This window comes from Peromyscus leucopus, chromosome X (genome assembly GCF_004664715.2).
Source record: "Peromyscus leucopus breed LL Stock chromosome X, UCI_PerLeu_2.1, whole genome shotgun sequence".
NCBI classification, from domain to species: domain Eukaryota; kingdom Metazoa; phylum Chordata; class Mammalia; order Rodentia; family Cricetidae; genus Peromyscus; species Peromyscus leucopus.
Genome location: NC_051083.1, coordinates 108,966,775 through 108,983,250, shown reverse-complemented (window position 1 = coordinate 108,983,250; position 16,476 = coordinate 108,966,775). Strand labels below are relative to the sequence as shown.

The 16,476-nt window shown below is 36.4% G+C and overlaps 1 protein-coding gene across 4 annotated transcripts in view; it reads left to right on the top strand.

The window, feature by feature from the left end:
• Tenm1 (teneurin transmembrane protein 1) overlaps positions 1 to 16,476 on the top strand; it is an 829,897-nt gene that overhangs the window by 533,680 nt on the left and 279,741 nt on the right. For 2 of the 4 annotated variants that reach the window (XM_028881636.2, XM_037199395.1), the window contains one exon: positions 14,041 to 14,190. The exons of 1 other annotated variant lie outside the window; for it this stretch is intronic. In XM_028881636.2, coding sequence (XP_028737469.1) covers positions 14,041 to 14,190 — 150 coding nt within the window. The remainder of the gene's footprint in view (positions 1 to 14,040; positions 14,191 to 16,476) is intronic. One more of the 4 variants, XM_028881638.2, reaches the window with a different exon arrangement.

Here is a 16,476-nt window from a genome sequence, read left to right as displayed (position 1 = left end):
AGGGAGACATCATGGGGATAGGAAGAAACTGGGTGCTAGGGAAGTTCCCAGGAATCCACAAGGATGACCCCAGCTTAAATTACTGGCAAAAGTGGAGAGGGTGCCTGAACTGGCCTACCCCAGTAATCAGACCTGTGAATACCCTAACTGTCATCATAGAGCCTTCATCCAGTAACTGATGGAAGCAGATGCAGAGATCCATAGCCAAGCACCAGGCTGAGCTCCAGGAGTCCAGTCAAAGAGAGAGAGAAGAAGTCTCTGAGCAAGGGGCATCATGATGGGGAAACCCACAAAGACAACCAAACCAAACTAGTGGGAACTCATGAAATTTAGACCAACAGCTGTAGAACCTCGATGGGACTGGATAGGCCATCTGCATAAGCAAGACAGTTGTGTAGCTTGATCTGCTTAAGCGGCCCCTGGCAGTAGGATCAGGTTCCATCCCTGGTGCATGAGCTGGCTTTTTGGAGCCCACTACCTATGATGGGACAACTTGCACAGCCTTGATGCAGTGGGAGGGACTTAGACCTGCATCTACTAAATGTATCAGGTTCTGCTGACTCTTTTTGGGAGTCCTTGCCTTGTTGGAGGAGGGAATGGGGAGTGGGTTGGGGGATAGCTGGAAAGGCAGGAGGAGAGAAGACAGGGGGATCTGTGGTTGGTATTTAAAATGAATAAAACAAATTCCTTTATATATATATATATGACATGACAGTCTTGAAGCAATTCCAAAAAAAAGAAAAAGAGAAAGAAAAAGACATCCCATTTAGGACTGAGTTCTCCAAAATCTCTCATTCTGCACATTGTCTAGTTATGGGTCTCTATGTAAGTTCCCATTTACTGTAAGAAGTAGCTTCTCTGATGTTGGCTGAGTGAGGCATTGATCTGAGTCCAAGGCAGGTGTGGGCACTGGAAGTTCCTGGTAGAAAGTGTTTCTAGGTATCAGCAAACGACACAAAATAATGGAGATGAGCTAGAAGAGAAGGATGAGAGGATCCATGGGCCAAGTTGTGTTTAAATTTTTATTCATATATTTCTGTGATAAGAATTAAAGAAAAATAGTTCATAAATTTTAAAGGGAGTGAGGAGGAACATGAGAGAACTTGAAGGAAATAGAAGAATTGGGAACATTATATAAATTCAGTACATACCTAAAATTTTAAAATTTAATTTTTAATTTTGACCTGCTCCGTTTCCGACCTGGGCCGGTTCACCCCTCCTTAGGCAACCTGGTGGTCCCCCGCTCCCGGGAGGTCACCATATTGATGCCGAACTTAGTGCAGACACCCGATCGGCATAGCGCACTACAGCCCAGAACTCCTGGACTGAAGAGATCCTCCTGTCTCAGCCTCCCGAGTAGCTGGAACTACAGGCGTGCGCCACCGCGCCCGGCTTAAAATTTAATTTTAAAATACTTGAAATGTATATTTTATACATAAACAACTACAAAAAAAGATAAATAAAATAATTCCTGGATCCATTCAACTTCACAAAGGTATTCATGAACATAAAAGTATTTTTACTTAGAGGTATATGAATACATATCATTGTAAAAAGATTGTAACAATAATACTAAAAGGTTAAAGTGCCTTTGGGTTTCTCCAGCTCCCCATTCTGAAGAACCATTGTTTAGCATTCCTTGTTTCAATATGTTCCTGTGCATTTACCTATGTAGAAATATGTGTTTTCTATTTAAACAGATTCACGGGATATGCACTGTTCTGCAACATTTGGCACATAAATCTTATCTTGTCAGCACATAAAGGTCATTCAGTGGTTTGTTCATGCATATTTGATGCCCAGATCTTTAGGAAATGATTTGATTATTTCTAGCATGTAATTATACCCAACCCACCATAGGCTGATTTTAACCACTATCATGAAATCATTGAAGATAGAACTGAGAAAAGATGTACATAGTATGTTCTTGTAAGCCAGCCAGGAAAATTTGGTGCTAGCACATCGCTTAATGTCTCTCTCTCTCTCTCTCTCTCTCTCTCTCTCTCTCTCTCTCTCTCTCTCTCTCTCTCTTCTCTCTCTCTTCTCTCCCTTCTTCCTTCCCTCCTCTCACACTACTTGTCTTTCTCCCTTCCTCTCTTAATTCTAGGCTCACAGAAATGGCAAAAAATGTGTGAAATTCTTGTATACATGCTACAGAGCTTCTTCCAATGTTAGCAGTTTGCATCAGCATAATACAATCACTAAAACAAATAAATTAACAAGGGTATGATGCTATTAGCTATTATGATATTACCTGAGTTCAGGGTTTAATACAGATATCTCCAGTTTTCCACAGTCATTCTTCCTATTTCAAAATGTCCTATCTAAGATCCCATATTGCATTGAATTGCCTTGTCTCCTTAGTTTCTTCCAGTCTACTTTCATTTTACTGAGGAGATGGATCTAAAAGCAATAATACTTATTGAATGAATAAGAGAACTTTACACTGGATTTCCAGTCTCCCATTAAAAAGCTTAGCATTCAGCTGGGCGATGGTGGTGCACACCTTTGATCCCAGCACTCAGGAGGCAGAGCCAGGTGGATCTCTGTGAGTTCAAGGCCAGCCTGGTCTACAGAGTGAGATCCAGGAAAGGCACCAAAACCACACAGAGAAACCCTGTTTCTAAAAAAAAAAAAAAAAAAAAAAAAAAAAAAAAAAAAAAAAAAAAAAAAAAAAAAAAAAAAAAACTTAGCATTGCCATATGTGCCTAAAATACCAGTTCAGGTTATTGGTGGATGAAGGATGAAGACAGAAGTATTGCTGAGGCTTATTAGCTAGCCAGCCTAGCCCAAAACTAGCGAACTCAATATTCTGTTAGAGACTCTGCCTCATGGGAATAAAGCAAAGACTGATAGTACAGGATATATAATGCCCTCCTCTGGTTGCTGTTTTTGTACACATTGGAGACTATACCCATATACACACATGCATACAATTACTATACACATATCACAAACAAAACCACAAAACTGTTAGACAGCAAGCAATGTGCATATTATATATATGATATTATAAATAATAAATATATATAATTAACATATAATTATATATATTATCACAATAAGTATATTGTAATCGTTAAATTGGGCTTACAAAGGATTGATTCCAAAATAAGGGTACATCACACTTTCATGCAGATAGCTATGTTGGTTCTAAATTTTATGTATTTAAAAATCTGTATAAAATTTTACATAATACATATAAGTGTCCGTGCATGCATGTGCATACATAGTTTATATGAAGTTATGCCACTTGAGCTGACAATGATCACTCCAAGAGCTATAAACTAAAAACACCAGCACTGAGAGAGAGAAATCCCCTTTTAAGTTGTTGGATAAGGAAGTACAAGAGACTCCCAAAACAATATAGGCTATGCTCCTGTCTTTAGGTGCCTCCCAGAGGCTAAAGGTATGTACATATTGCTGAAGACATCATGTACTTTGGACACAGGACTCAGAGAATCTAAGCTGGATTTGATCTGAAAGCCTCCTCCCTGAGAACTAGCTTTAATAGAACCAGAAGGTGCTCTGCAAGATTCCAAAAGCAACCAGTAGTCATACCCATCTGTGTTACCTATGAACCACAACAATGACCAGTACAGCAAGATATTCCTAAGGATATCATAATGGTACCCATATCTTGACCTTAACCAACAGCTGTCTAATTGGACATATAGCCCACTCAACATGGGGGAAACCATGCCTGCTACAGGAAACCTAGCCAGGTACTTGGGGTTAGTGAGGTCATTGATCTTAGAATAGAACCTACTGCCACCAATTTACAAAACCAGTAGAATTTCTAACTGCATTCTAAAAACTTCTAAGTGCAGCTCTCAACTCTCGGAAAAGAAACTTCTTTTGCAACAGAAAGAAACCATCACAGAAAAGCACAGTTGGTTAAACTGCAGATAATAATTCACTGTGGAGTTCCTAGTCCTAGTTGATATACCTCAACTCAATTCCTATACCTAAGGCTCAGAGAACATCACAGAAAAGGAGGTAGATAGATTGTTAAGAACTGGGGGACCAGTAGATCTGTGAGATTTTGTTTCCTAGAAATGACAGGGATGATTCATCTATGATACTTTGAAAATACGGCTTGCTTAAACAAGGCATGAACAAAGACATACCAAAAGACATGCAAACATGGACAAAGGAAAGTTCAAGAGGCCTCAACCCTAGACCAAGAACTACAGACAACTAAAAAATGCTGACAGTTGCAGAAATTAATCTTCCCCACGGATAAGCCTGTATCAGGCTTTCTTTGGGCCCCAACCAGCTCTCAAATCATGACACGGAGACTTATTATCAGTTATGAGTGCTTAGCCTTAGCTTAAACTCATCTCTTGCTAATTCTTTTAACTTAATTTAACCTTTTTCTCATCATCTATATTTATAGTATTTTTATTTTATAATTAACTTAATTTCACATATCAGCCACGGATTCCCCCATCCTCCCTTCTCCCCCCCCCCAGCACTCCCTCCCCAATCCACCCCCACTCCCACAAGGCAAGGTCTCCCCTGGGGAGTCAGTCCAGTCTGGCAGACTCAGCCAAGGCAGGTCTAGTCCTCTCCTCCCTACACCAAGGCTGAGCAAAGTGTCCCAGCATAGGCCCCAGGCTCCAAAAAGTCAGCCCATTTACCAAGGACATGTCCTGGCTCTACTAATCAACTGTATCACTTATCCAGAGGGCCTGGTCCAGTTCCATGGGGGTTCCTCCACAATTGGTTCACAGTTCATGTGCTTCTACTAGTTTGAGTATTTGTCCCTGTGCTCCTTCCAACCATGGTCTCAACATCTCTTGCTTGTACAATCCCTCCTCTCTCGTGCCAATTGGACTCCTGGAGCTCTACCTTGGGCTTGGCCGTGGATCTCTGCATCAGCTTCCATCAGATACTGGATGAGAGTTCTATCATGACAGCTAGGGTGTTCGGCCATCCAATCACTGGAGCAGGTCAGAGGACATGGTCAATAAGACAAAGTGACAGCCTACAGAATGGGAAAAGATCTTCACCAACCCCACATCTAACAGAGGGCTGATATCCAGAACATATCTCAAGAAACTCAAGAAATTAGACATCAAAATACCCAACAGTTCAATTAAAAAATGGGCTATAGAGCTAAACAGAGAATTCTCAACAGAAGCTCAAATGGCTGAAAGACATTTAAGGAATTGATCAACATACTTAATCATCAGGGAAATGCAAATCAAAATGACTCGGAGATACCATCTTATACCCATCAGAATGGCTAAGATCAAAAACACTGAAGACAGCTTATGTTGGAGAGGATGTGGAACAAGGGGAACTCTCCTCCACTGTTGATGGGAATGCAAGCTTGTACAGCCACTTTGGAAATCAATATGGTGCTTTCTTAGAGAATTGGGAATCAACCTCCCTCAAGACCCAGCTATTCCACTCTTGGGCATATACCCAAGGAATGCTAAATCATACCACAAGGGCACATGCTCAACTATGTTTATAGCAGCATTATTTGTAATAGCCAGAACCCGGAAACAACCTAGATGCCCTTCAACTGAAGAATGGATAAATAAAATGTGGTACATATACACAATGGAGTACTACTCAGCAGAGAAAAGCAATGGCATCATGACGTTTGTGGGCAAATGGATGGAACTAGAAAAAATCATCCTGAGTGAGGTAACCCAGACTCAGAAAGACAAACATGGTAAGTACTCACTCATAAGTGGATACTAGATGTACCAGACTGCAACTCACAACTCCAGGGAGGCTACCTAGTAAAGATGACTCTGAGAAAGACACAGGGATCGCCCAATTTGACAGAGAAATAGATGATGAGATCTACGTGAGCAAACTGGGGGTGGGAGTAGTAATGGAGGGCAAGGGTCTGGGGAAAGAGAGCTTAGGGGAGAGGGAGATCCCAGCTGGATCAGGAGCAGTGTGGGAGAATGGAGAGAGGGATACCATGATGAATGAAGACTCCCGGGGAATAGGAAGAAGCAGAGTGCTAGAGAGGTCTCTAGAAATCCACAAAGATACCTCCACTCTAAACTACTCATCATCTGTTTTTCTCAAGGGTTTTTATCTTGCTTTCATTCTGTATGCCCTACTTTCACTACCTGGCTGGCCCCAGGCATCTCGTTCTCTTTCTTCCTCATTTTCTTCTATAGAGCCTAAATTTCTCCTCCTATTTATTCTCTCGGTCTGCCAGCCCTGCCTATCCCTCTACTGCTTAGCTATTGGCTCTTCAGCTTTTTATTAGGCCAACCAGGTGCCTTAGGCAGGCAAGGTGAAACAGTAACACATCTTTACATAATGAAACAAATATAGCATAAACAAAAGCAGCACACCTTTACATAATTAAACAAATGCAGCATAAACAAACGTAACACATCTTTACATATTTAAAGCAATATTTCACAACATGAACTCCCAGTCAGTTATCTAATACTAATTGGATAGCCCTAAAATCAAATGCATACAAGTAAAACCAAACAGACTGGCCAAGTTGTATTTATATATTTATGATTTATGTAAATGTAACAGTAGCAAAGAGAAAAGAGGCCATAAATTCATGAGGAAGCTAGAGGGCATGGGTATGGCAGGGACTGAATGGAGGGAAGAAAATGGAGAAATTATATAATTGTATTTTAATCAAAACTAAAGTCACTTTATTTACAAAGCTATAGTGAATTTTCATATATATCTTCTTTATGCACATATATGCTCAATTTGTTATTATAGACTCTTAGATGTAGAATTCCTTGATCAAGAATTATTAGAAAGTTTGGTTTGTGGGAGATATCAAAGTTGTATTCAAAAATCACTTTACTATATTGATTTTTCCTTTTAATTTTTTCACCTGCTTCAGAATTACTTGGTTTTTGTTTTTACATATAAGGTTTTATTAATTATTTGAGAATTTTATATAATGTGTTTTGTTTACTCACTCCCACACCTATTCCAATTCTGGTCAGACCTACCCCCACCTCCCTAATGTACAAATTCCTATCTTTTTTTATAATTGATCAAGTCAGTCTTGTACTTCCTGACTATTTATGAATGAAGAACCATCCATCATAATGTAGTCAACCTACCAATGGCAGTATCCTTAAAGAAATTTGATTCTCCATCCCCAGGAAGCCATCAATTGTCCCACGCTCCTTTTTTAAGTAAACTTGTAAACTGCTCTTTCCTTCATGGTAGAATCTTGCCTAGCTTGATCTTGTATAGCTCTTGTGTGGGCAGTCCCAGGTGCCAGAAGCTGTAGACAGGTCATTCCTAGAAAAAAATGTTTCTTCAAGGAACAATGGCAACAGAATGCCCCTCCCCTCTGGGAGTTTCCCGAAGACTGAGGCAAAGGATTACCCTGTCTGTCCTTTGTTGATCTACATTCGTTGGTCCAGTGTTTTCCCTTACCACACCTTCTGCATACTCCAGAAGGAAGGGGCATCCCTGACCTCTGACCTCTGACTCTTACAGTCTTCCATAATGGTTCCTGAGCTTTGGGATGTGAGGAAATGTGGATTTCCCAGTTGTGTCTGGTGACCCCTATAATTCACTTCACTATTTCACACTTGGCCATATCTTGCCATTCCAGTTATTATTGTATTTCATAATACAATAATGGAATGCATGCTAACAACTGAGTGCTGAATTGGGAACCAGAAACAGAAAAAATGATGGTGACACAATTACTACCCTTTAAGGCAAATATGTCAACATATATTTTCAAAATACTTTGGTGGACTCAATGATATAGTGCTAAAAAGAAACATATCTTTGTAAACTATTCTAGATCGTAGATGTTCCCACTGTTAAACAGAAATATAATGTGAAATGCATATGTGATTTAGGATTTTATGGTGGCCATATTTAAAACATAAGAAGAAATAAGTAAAATAAATTTTAATAAAATTACTACTGGATCTAAATATATCCAAACTATTATTTCAATATGTAATTGATATATGATTATTAATGTGGTGTTTTACATTCTCTTTCATATTGCCTTTGACCTTGACTAGTCAAATTTTAAGTGCTCAATAAATGCATACAGCAAGTGGCTACCCTATTGGACAACACAAACCTAACTTATCCAGTTTGCATTTCTCACATCTCTTTCTAGAATATTTCTGTAGTGTGATCATTGTAAATAAGTATGCATCTCTTGAAAAGGAGTAGTAGAATGAGGGAGCATTGTTGTTTATGTTACTAGATACTACCAGGCTCACTTAAGGGAGACAAAACCCAATATCCTAACAGACATTGCAAAAATATATATGCAGCAACTTGGAACATTCTATAGAATTACGCAAGGTAAAAAGAATTTCTGCTTATGGAGTCAGCCCTCTTGAGATTCAAGATTACAGGAATGTTTTAAACTTAGATATGGGATATACAACCTGAATAGCTTAGGCTTGTGCTGTCCAATAGACTGCATTTACCAACAAGAAATAGCATGATGTTCCACTTGTTACCTTCACTTTGTAATGAGCTTGTGATTTCAGGGCATACCTCTTTACAATTGGATTATAGAAGTCTAATAATTACAAATTGTATAGCGCTGAGCAGCAGAGAACATTTGTTAAAGGACCATTAGGAACTGTCATTCTTAATCTGGTGAAAAGACATTACTCTAAGGCGATCTGAATTGGCATACACATTCTGTCTAGTCAGTGGATTTCAGTAAAATACAAAGAAACTGGTACCCTACATTAAGCTGGATAGTGTCTGTCCCTTCCCTGAGTATATACATTTATGTATACATCATTAGGAATTACCATGCTAATCTTGCTTTGAATCAAGTACTATATTCATATCTACTTTAACTCATTTGGAGTACTACTTGTAAAATTCAAATGTTATCAGTTTCTCTTCACTTCTTGTTTATTGATGACCAGCTGCGAAGTGGATTAGACTACTGAGATAACAGGATTATGGGACCCGTAATTATGTGCATGAATTTTTCTACCACTCTTCCCGACTGGCCTTACATTTAGCTACTTAATGCTCCTCGCAGGCTCCGTGTAATCCTTCAAAGATTTTTATACTTCTACTCTATCTATCTGGAAGGATTTGTACTACATAGGTGATTCTCAACCTTCCTAAATTTGAGACACTTTAATACAGTACTTCATGTTATGGTGACCCCCAAACATAAAATCATTTCATTGCTACTTCAGAACTTTAATTTTGCTACTGTTGTTAATCACAATGCAAATATCTGGTATGCAGGATATTTGATATGCAACCGCATGGGGGTCATGACCCACAGGTTGAGAACCACTGCTCTAGATATTCAGTATACTTTATCTGGTCCATCTTATTCAAATGTACCTTCCTCTGAGAGGCCTTTTCTGACTGCCCTACATTAGTTGCTTTTCCTATTGCTATGATAAAACAAACTGGTAGAAACAATATAAGGTAGAAATGTTGACTGTTAAATGGTGACAGAGTAGCAAAAGTGGGAGGCCAGCCACATTGCATCTGCAGTAAGGAAGCAAAGGGACATGAATATTAGGTCTCAGATTTTGTTCTTTTTTTTTTAATTCAGAACTTGTAATGATGTCAGCCATAGTTAAACTGTGTCTCCTTACCTCAATTAACCTAATCTAGTTAATCCCTTCAAGTATACCTTGGGGCTAATTTAGAAAGTAATTCCTCACAGTCATTATCTTGTCTCTTAGGTGATTCTGGATCCTGTAACATTGAAAATATTAACTGTCCACACCTTTACCTATATCTTTCCTCACAGAACTTATAACTTCCTAAAAATATCTCATCTGTGCTTCGTTTCCATAAAAATTCAACTTTATAACTTATATTATACCATATATTTTCCCTGGTCTATATTAACCCATCACTTAAATTCTGGACACTAAAATAAAAAAAAAAAACTTCCTTGAACAAAAGAGTTATTGAATTAACATATGAATATAACTTAAAATTGCTGTTTATTCATTGCCTTATTCTATATAGTTGATTCAAATGACAATGCCTGGGTTTAAGGGAGTCAAAAGGGATTTAATTCATCTTCTTTCTAAAGATGTCAGTCAGCTAGTACATACTGATTAGACTATATGAATTGTTTATGTCTAGTGTCCATATTAGCTGTATGTGTGTGAGTGTGTGTGTGTGTATATGTGTGTGTGTATGTATGAGTCTATGTATGTGTGCACATATGCACATGCATGGGCTAAAGCCTGAAATCCATATATAAGAAAAAACATGAACTCTTTCAATTCTGAGTGTAGGTGACATCACTTAATATCATGATATTCAATTCCATCCATTTTCTGTCTGTATCCCCAACATTCTCAGTGTACTTGGCACATATTTTGAAAATATTTCTTTAATCAAAAGATAATCTCTACATGTAAACTACTACCAAATCTTTCTAACGGTATATTGATATATAGCACAAGTCAACGTACATTTATTGATTGCTTTAATATGGGCAAGCTATGATTGTTTCTAATAAAATTCTGGAATTCTTTAGAGAGCACAGTCTATTCTTCACATAAACGCACTGTTTGGATTCCTTTCATAACTCAGCATATAGGAATTCAATTTGGAAGAGAGAAAAGGTCAGTCACCTTGCCATGGTACCCTTGATCGGTAGCAAGTAATTAGCTCTCATTATATATTTACACAAATATGTGTTCTAATCAGCTTGCTCCCTGGGAAACATATAATATACATAAAAATTATAAAACTTCATTGCTGTCACAGAATGTTCTATTAAATGTGCCCTTACCTCTGTATCTTCCTATTTCTTCTGACAGTAAAAGATAAATCCCTCCTTACATATTTTAAAATGACGGTCTCATCACATACATTTTTTCTCATTTTCTCATGCCCTCAGGAAACTGGTTGAACTTAAATAAAGTACATAAAATAGCTCTCTTGATCTTCAAAATGACACTCATTATGCCTTCTGTTATAAATGGTCAATCTAATTTCACAAAAAAAAATAATTGAACCAAGGAAGTGAAACAAGTTTCAATGTGATTTGTAATATCAATAATATTAAAATTATTTTGGGAGCCTGAACACAACAAACTTTCTAAGATACTGATAAATACCTTGAACTAGGACAATAATAGTAACCAAATTTCGCTTCCTTTAGCTAGAAATCTCAGCAATGGCACTAATACAGTGTTTTTAATATACCATATATTCCTCAAAACTATTGTCCTTTGGTTTCAGTGGTTTCCATTAATTGCAAGAGAAAATCATCGAGCTACACTGGTTTTAACCCAAAGAAAGGGGGAAAACGAATTAAATGCTTAAAACTTTTAAAGATAAATTAGAAATAAGATGTTAGAAATCTCTGTAGCTCCAACTAAAAGTAGACAGACGGTTTTTAAATGGGCACTTTGGCTAGTGTCTCTCTTTTCAGCCACCATCTCCTATGATATATGTATATATCATATGTGTGTGTGTGTGTGTGAGAGAGAGAGAGAGAGAGAGAGAGAGAGAGAGAGAGAGAGAGAGAGAGAGAGAGAGAGAGAGAGAGAAAGGGAGAGAATTAAGTCTTTCTTGCCTTTTGATAGTATTTGAGAAAACAGATTCTGCCCCAGGCACTATTTTAACAGTCTCTCTCTTCAGTGGCCTCATTCTCTCTCATAACTTCAATTGTTGACTCTGTGCATGCATGTTTTTACAATCTTGTTACAGCTTTAATATTCCTTCATAATTTTAAACCTCTTGCAGTAAGCATTATATCTAGATGCCACATCAGTCCCTGGAAACCCATGTCTCTAGAGAAGGATTCATTTAATTCCTCCAATCTCACCTCAGACCATCTGTTCAATCAGTCATCTATAGAATACAGATCCAGCTCCAACTGCTTGTAAGCTAAGTAAAGAATCCCCTAAATATTTTAATACGTCCACCATTCTTTCAGTTATTGCACCTCTAAATTGTAACCACTTTGAATTAATCTTAGAATTAGTCCATCTATTTGTCTGTGATCTCTTATTGCACCAATGTACATGCATGATATTATGAGAGTACAATCTCACAGCAAACTCCTTGGTCCTCTGGCCCTTAGAGTCTTTCTGCTCCCTCTGCAACAATCTTTCCTTAGCCTTCAGTATACGAGTTGTTGCTAAATCAACAATTTCTTCTTCTTTATTATTTTATTGTCATCTTTTTTTTTTTCTTTTTGGTCTTTTGAGACAGGGTTTCTCTGTGTAGCCTTGGTTGTCCTAGAACTCACTCTGTAGACCAGGTTGGCCTCTAATTCACAGAGTTCCACCTACAGTGTGCTGGGATTAAAGGAGTGTGCTACCACCACCCTACAATTTCTTCTTGTGAAACCTCTATTGACTTCTCACTGGAAATAATTTAGACACTCTTATGACACTATCTTAATTGAGAAACTATTTATCATCAACATTATTACAAGTTCACACCATTTGTTTCTTTGATACATGTTTTATGGTTTCAATCCATTTTTTGCACTGTTATTAGATTTATCTTTTTGAGAAATGTATTTTGATGATAACATTTACTTCCCTAAAAACACCCAATAATCCAATTTTCTATCTAATTTAACTCCCTAAAGAATACTGACTATGTCATCTGTTAAGGAAATAATAATGTTTCTGTTGCTTAATAAATTGAATGCAAATATTTAAAAGTGGCACCCAAAGTTTTCTAAAATACAGCCTTAATGCTACCATTCTGTATTTACCATCCATTACCAACCATAGCTAACTTCCAATGAACCCAAACAATTTCCTTTGCTTCAAACAAATTCTGTACATTACGAAGTAATACTTTGTCCAGGCCTCCCCTCATCCTTGCTTATCTCTGTCACCCTTCAAAGCACTACACAAATCTAAACATCTATTTCCAATAGTAATTCCTTTGTAAAAACCATTCTTTATAAGATATATCTAGCCAAAGATAGCTTATTTTTTCTTTAATCCGTTTATTTTAAAATAGAAAATATAGAAATCATAAAAAGGAAATTAAAATCCTCCATAAGCTTCCAAACCATTAACATGTTGCTTCCACACATTCTTTCTCTAAGATATGAATGCTTGCATACAGTCACAACATTCACACAATTCAGATTATATAATTAATACTTTTGGGAAGCCTGGTATTTTCATTTGATAATTCATGAATATTTCCTAGGTTGCTGTATGACATCTTCAATGTGATTTTAATAACTATATAATTTTGTGTTATTAATACATCACCAGGTAATTACACACATAAATATTTAGATTGATTTTAACTTTTGAATATTTTTCAGATATTATCTTGGACAATCTTAAGTACATTCATAATCATTTCTTACAAACTAAATTATTGAACCAAAGGAAAAGTCAAAATTTAAGGTTTTGTTATGTTCATTTCTTACTTTTATAAATAATGCGACATTACCTTGCACAAAACTCATATTTTAATATTTTAATCCAAATTGATGTGGGATCATATTCTTGCACAATGATATTAGCAAATATCTCTTAGTCTTCTGATATAAAATTAAACTTACATTATGTCAATGCTTCTACATAGTATTATTGCTATTTTACATTTGTAATACTATAAAATTCTACGCTAACAGGCATCTAGGTTTTAACACCTGTAGCAGTTATGAAGGGCCTATGAACACTAGGCAGTCAGTAAATATTTGTTGAATTGAATTGGATCAGTCATAACAAAGTTCTCCTGGGTTAATAATTTCTTATTCACATTATTCTGTAGGGGTTTCCATATGCAAACTAGCGTTACATGACTATGGAAAAATGGAAACATATGAGATCACAACCCTGAGGAGCCAAGAACAATCCCATTGTAATTGGTCAACTAATTCTCCAATTTCTTAAACTATCTCTTGAATAGCTTTCATCTCAGTGTTTTAACACCAGCTACTTGAGAAAAGAGCTATATCTGCTGATATAGATATAAAACTCCTAGTCCATTGGCTTACTTAAAAGACCACTAATTATGACATTTTCAGGTACAAAAGGCTAGCTGGTTTAGCAGCCTTCTAAATGAGTCAGAATAAGTTAATATACCCTTGTTTTCTTGCAGCAGTACACTTGTTTGGCCTGACGTGGCAGTTGCAACCAGTTGGACAGATCTATGCGAATGGAATTAGCAATGGGAACACAGGGACCGAGTCCATGGATACTACTTACTCTCCCATTGGAGGAAAAGTTTCTGACAAATCAGAGAAAAAAGGTACAGTGACCAAAATGATTGATGGATTCTTGATTAATTTTTCCTAATTAAGTTATTAGGACCATATCTGGGAATAGCTTCACTTCACATTAAATTTCATTATCACTTGAGAGAACTCTACTACGTGAACAGAATAAGTCCATGCCAGTGTCTTGTGAAGCAAAATCTCTTTTTTGCCAGTGCTTTGAGTATAAACCAATTAAACTTTTCAAATATGTTGACAATTTTGAAAATAAATAAATATTTATAGAATGGAACTTTCAATACAATAAAAAATTTCATTGCACATATAACTACCCTGAAGCAACACGGGATTTTGATTAAGTTCCCTTATGTCCTAGCCCAGCATTTATTTATATATAACATTTTACAAAGGGTATATAGAAATTTCTTCTGTTTATAAGTAAAGACAGTTTCTGCCTCATGTAAAGGTGAATGTTTATAACAAAATGGGAAAACATGAATTATTTTCTAGTTGGGAAACATGAATTCTTCCTAGTTGAAAGAAAATTACCCCAAGTCCTGAATTGTTCAAAGTAACCAACATGGACATGAACTAGGAGACATATTTAAATAAATGCCACAATACTAGTACTCCTAACTTCTAAGACTTTAGTCTTAATAAGCAAAGAAAAATAACTAGAACTTGGTGTTATGACTTCACTTGAAATAGGTTTAAGTACAGACGTATTTGTGCTATGTAAATTTTTAGTACGTCCAATTTTAAAGTAGAAATTGAGAACAAAACTGTCCTCTATTTTTATAAGATAAAATTAAGCAAATAAATAAATTAAGCAAACATTTACCCCTAAGAAAGTCACAATTTTATAGAGGTGATAAGTTTTATTTTGCTTCATTAGTTCTAAATACAGAATCAATTTGTTTTACACTTTTTTTGAGTTAGTAGTCTCTGCATGTCTGTTTCATAGATTTGGATGGGTGTTTATGAGGGTTTTTTTTGTCTGCTTTTGGAACAATAACTTTGCTTTGCCCTATGCTTCAGTAAAAGTGAATACTTGTGGTTAAGAAAAGATAAGACTTTTGTTATAACTTTCAATCCACAGTGACTTTGATTTGCATCTCATTTCAGAACACTTAATCTATTCAGGATTGACCATTCCTGGAAGTTTCACTGTTACTGTTGCAAGGGGGTAGGGCTGAAGGGATAGGGTCAGAAGTGGAAAAGGAAAGGACTAGACTAGACACTCTCTTTTATCTACTTTTCCTTTTTTCTTTCTTCTTATTTGATTCCTTCACATCTGAAGACATAAAAGCCACCATCTGGCATTATCTTCCTAAGGACTTTCTTGTCTGTCATTCATGGTGAACATCAGAAGCACCTGTTTAAAGAAAATGCAAAATGCAGGACAGCAAAAGATGAGCACATGGTTGTCATAAGTTTATATTCAATTTTGGATTTGAATTCAAATGTCTCCTCACTCCTGTCCAGAAAATAAGTTGAAAACGCAGTCTAAAACTTACTAATTATTCTATATCCAAGACTGTTCCAGATACTTTCCATGGATTAAATCATGAATGTACCATTATGCTTCCCATTTTAAGAGGTAAACAGGCATCATGACTGATCCCAGAACCTATTATCTTAACTTTTTTTTGCAGCATCTTACTGTGTCAGCATCTTAAAAAAAAAATTCCCATTGAAATGAACCCATTGAAAATTGTTTTATATTTCTGTTCAATTATAAAAACAAACTTGGAAAATTATTTCAATTTAATAATTTAATAAGAAATATGATTATATGTGACCTCTTGTAGGTCAACCATATTCCAGGACTGGCCCCACCCCTAAAGGTGATAGGGCAGCACACATTGGACTGGATGAAAATAAAGAAAAACTCATAAAGTTGCATTTGTGGGAAGGTGAATGTATGGAGGATAGATATGGGAGGATAATGGAGGAGGGAAGTGAGTATGATAAAAATATATTAAACTGTCAAAGAATTCCTAAAAATATTATGTTAAAAGAAATGTAATTATGTATTCATATATCATAAATGCAGAAGTGAAGCTATTTGAAGCTATTTAAAGAGAAGAAACAGAGCAGCAAAAGCAAGGAGTGGAGGGTGCAATGAGAGAGAAAGATAAATTAGAACAAAAGTCTATAATATATATAGTTAGATAGATACATACATATAACAATAAAATCCATTACTTTGTATGCTAACTTAAAATTCACTAAATATAAGAAGGAAAAGAAAAGTTTTTATGGACTTTTTTACTAGTTCTTTGAGAATTTTGTAAATGCGTCTTGATCATTTTCACCCA